This window comes from Phytophthora infestans, genomic scaffold (genome assembly GCF_000142945.1).
Source record: "Phytophthora infestans T30-4 supercont1.32 genomic scaffold, whole genome shotgun sequence".
NCBI classification, from domain to species: Eukaryota; Oomycota; class Peronosporomycetes; order Peronosporales; family Peronosporaceae; genus Phytophthora; species Phytophthora infestans.
The window spans coordinates 1,236,395-1,239,733 of record NW_003303727.1 but is presented as its reverse complement, the minus strand read 5'-3'; the positions used below and the strand labels follow the sequence as shown (position 1 = coordinate 1,239,733).

Here is a 3,339-nt window from a genome sequence, read left to right as displayed (position 1 = left end):
CATCGAAATAAAAGCCCCAGACTTCTCAAATCGGCCATCCCCATAATGCAGAAAGTGGCCGACATAACGTTGGGGAAGAGGCCCGGACGGAAGAGGACGCGAGCCTGTAAGAAACAAATCTGGAAAAGCACTAGCTAATAGCTTCCCATTTTCGACCCATTCCACAAATGGGGACCTACCGCGTTTTATGGGAATTACCGGCGCCTCATTGTCCTGCCCCGGCCGCATCTCTCCGATAGTGGCAGCCATAGCATCTATTACCTCCGTAAACAACCGCCGGGTCGCTTTGCTCAATATTCAAGAGAACGGCCGAGGAGCGAACAATCACTGTGTCGTCCACACCGCTCAAACTTTCATCGCGTACGCCGCTATCACCCTCTGTCTCTTCGTCAATAGCCGATACAACGGCAGACTCAGAAATATGAACACAGGCTTCGACGGAGGAAGCCATCGCCCTCAGAAGCTCCCGCCGCTTGGGGGTATCAACAACCTGAATGTCCTCGTCTTGAAAGACGTTATTGATGCCGTTCAGTACGGCCAACCGTACAGCGTACATGTTGAGGTAGTAGAACGCCATCCTGACGGTCTTTTTCTTTCGCGAATCCCTCCAAGATCACAGCGATGAAAATATTTAGAAGGATGAATGTGACGAGTAGCGTGAAGCTGTATAGATACACTTGTACACGTCGTCGGGCGGAATCGTATACAATGACGAGTATCTTTTCCGCTGGCCAGACCACGCCTCACGAGACCCGACGAACGTCACACGAGGCATGCCGCTAGAATGCACATTTGGTAGTTCCCGGGCAAGATCAAAAGGCCCGTTTGTGGGGAAGCAGATCGCGTGGCCCCTGGAGTGTCTACCGGACAACGAAAGCTCGATCCTAAAGCATCGAGCAGGAGATATGTACCACAGTGCGGCGTCAGTCAAAACTGGAAGCATCGCGATACGCCCATAATCGTGACCAGCCGCGACGCTAAATTCGTTCTTACGTGGGTCGCTTTTGCATTTGTGACAAAGAGGATTTTTTTCTCGATCTCGCACCAGCTCGGGTATCAAATAATAGAGTTGTCTTCTCCGAAAAAATAAAGCTGTCGATAACACCGCAATGCTGGCTCCGGTATTTCGTTAAACAATAACTCCCGCTCGGTAGTAGACAAGAGAACAGTATCCAGTTGCGACAGCGATGAAAAATGGACACCGTCCGAATCTGTTTGCAGCAAAATCCGTCCACACGCCGCACAAGCCCAAACGGAAGTTGCTTCGGACCCGCATGACGCGACTAATTGTTGACACTCAGCAATATCGCGGGGGCCGGGAAAGTCACCGAGCATCGCCGAAACCCGCACTCGCGGCGCCACTTCGGCTTCCCCGCCAAGATTCTCGTCCCCGAAAACAAAAGACGCAGGGTCGACGCCACAGCAATGATAGTACGCCAGTGCTAGACGCGGATCTCGCAAAATATGCTGGCTCTCAGCGAGCCATTCGATCTCGCTCTTAGTCAGGGAGCGGGCGTCCAGTACACGCTCGCGTAAGTCTCGCGAGACGTCTCTGTCTGTGTTGTATTCTCGGTCACGTTGGCGAGCTCATCTCTCCCTTTGTTGAGCATTTCTCCTTAAACGTCTTACCTCGGCGAGACATCGGCTACCAGATATTTTAGCATCTGCACTGTTTTCTTGGCTGCGCTGGCGAGCTCGCCTCTCTCTTTACAGAGCGTTTCTCCTCACACGTCTTTCCTCTGCCAATGCCGCGCTATATTGTCGCTCGTGCCGGTGAGCACGCCTCCCCCTCGGCCGAGAAGCCCCCTCTCCTTCGTCAGCACCAACAGACCGTTGAGCAGTCACGCAGTCTCCATGGTCTTCGTGATCCAGCCACGCTCGTCTCCGCTCCATACTCTTTGTCGCATGGGGCTTGCTCGAACCTGCACCGACGCGACTGACTGAAAATGACGACCGTTTTCGCCATCAATCCTTAGGCAGGCATCCATGCTTCCCTCAATTCACGGGATTGACAGCTCTAAGCATTCACAGGATTGACAGCTCTAAGCAATATTGAGATACCGGTATTCTACCGCAGTCTGAAAACTGGCTTCAGTAACCGGCTTCAGTAACCGGCTTCACATTAATCCGGCTTGAACTGTCCAGCCTATCCCAGTATAATTACTACTATACTATTGTTTCTCCCCGTCAAGATAATAATTTTCAGGAATTAGTTTTGTAGACGGTAATTGTGACGGGGTCACACAGCACCTTGCGCTAGAGGAAGTTATCTTCCGAGAGTATACAAACTCTCAGTGAACGGCAGCTCACAGGTCCCCTCCTTAATTAAAGAGAGCGAAGTGACCTAAATAAGGTAGATTGTAAACTGAGTATATTTATAGGTAGGTTAAGTTTGGGTTTAATACAAACTATAAGTTACCTATAGAAATGCAATGTCATTTAACCAATGGTTGGCTTTGAACGACCTTGATACCTTGTACCAATATTCCGGAGTATGACGTGTCATACTCCTGAAGTGTGGAGTGTCACACTTCATGTAACCAGGGTACACTTAGGGCTACGTACGTCGTTACATCCTCCCCCACTTAGGTTCGGTTTACCGACCAATCAGAACGAAGAGGTGTTCGTCACAAACTCTCATTCTCAAAGCCGAAAACCATCGACTTGGCCGCGCGAGCGCGGCGGAGGCTCACTTCACAGCTAGAGCCTCGAGCAGCAGTCTGTGTGCTCCTCTTCTTGGTCTCCACTTGACCGTTTGTCATGCCTCGTGGCACAGCAAAGAGCGGTGCGAAGACACGCTCTAAGGCTGCAGCCGGTAAGGAGCAGGCCAAGAGCACTAAGCCTCACGGCAAAGGCTCTGCACTCAAGGAGGCTACTCAGGTGGCCTCCGAGGCGATCGGATCCTCGGGTGACGCGACTGTGGACAAGCGCGCAAGCAGGCGCCGCAGCCCGTCGCCCTCGTCTTCAGACAATCGTCCGAACCCCCGGTTCGTAGAACGTGAGTTCAACTCGGGCAGTGAAGACGATGCTGAGTCCGAGAGCACTCATGATGCTCCTGCGGGCTCTGTGGGAGGGCACAGCCCAGTGCCCAGTGAGCACAAAGATGACAGCGTGCAATCGCCCGCTAGTGATCACGGTGATCACAGCCCCAGGACGTCTGTGCGCTCTGTGAGTCCGGCCGTTATGGCTAAGGGCGCTCCCAAAGCCGATGGCGATGGAGGAAGACTATCCTCGCAAACGTCCTCTCGCTTGCCGTGGGGTCTTGGCCGGCGCTAAGGTCTCTTAAGCCGAATGGCTCCTAGCCCTCTAAAAATGCGTATCGCCCTTTAATTCTCCTCC

At 52.6% G+C, this 3,339-nt stretch overlaps 1 protein-coding gene across 1 annotated transcript; it reads right to left on the bottom strand.

Moving 5' to 3' along the window:
- Positions 1 to 205: 205 nt before the first annotated feature.
- PITG_14199 (uncharacterized protein) lies at positions 206 to 577 on the bottom strand (the record flags this gene model as incomplete). The annotated part of the gene is made up of 1 exon (XM_002899258.1): positions 206 to 577. The coding sequence occupies one exon, from the start codon at positions 575 to 577 to the stop codon at positions 206 to 208; it is 372 nt and encodes a 123-aa protein (XP_002899304.1).
- Positions 578 to 3,339: the final 2,762 nt, after the last annotated feature.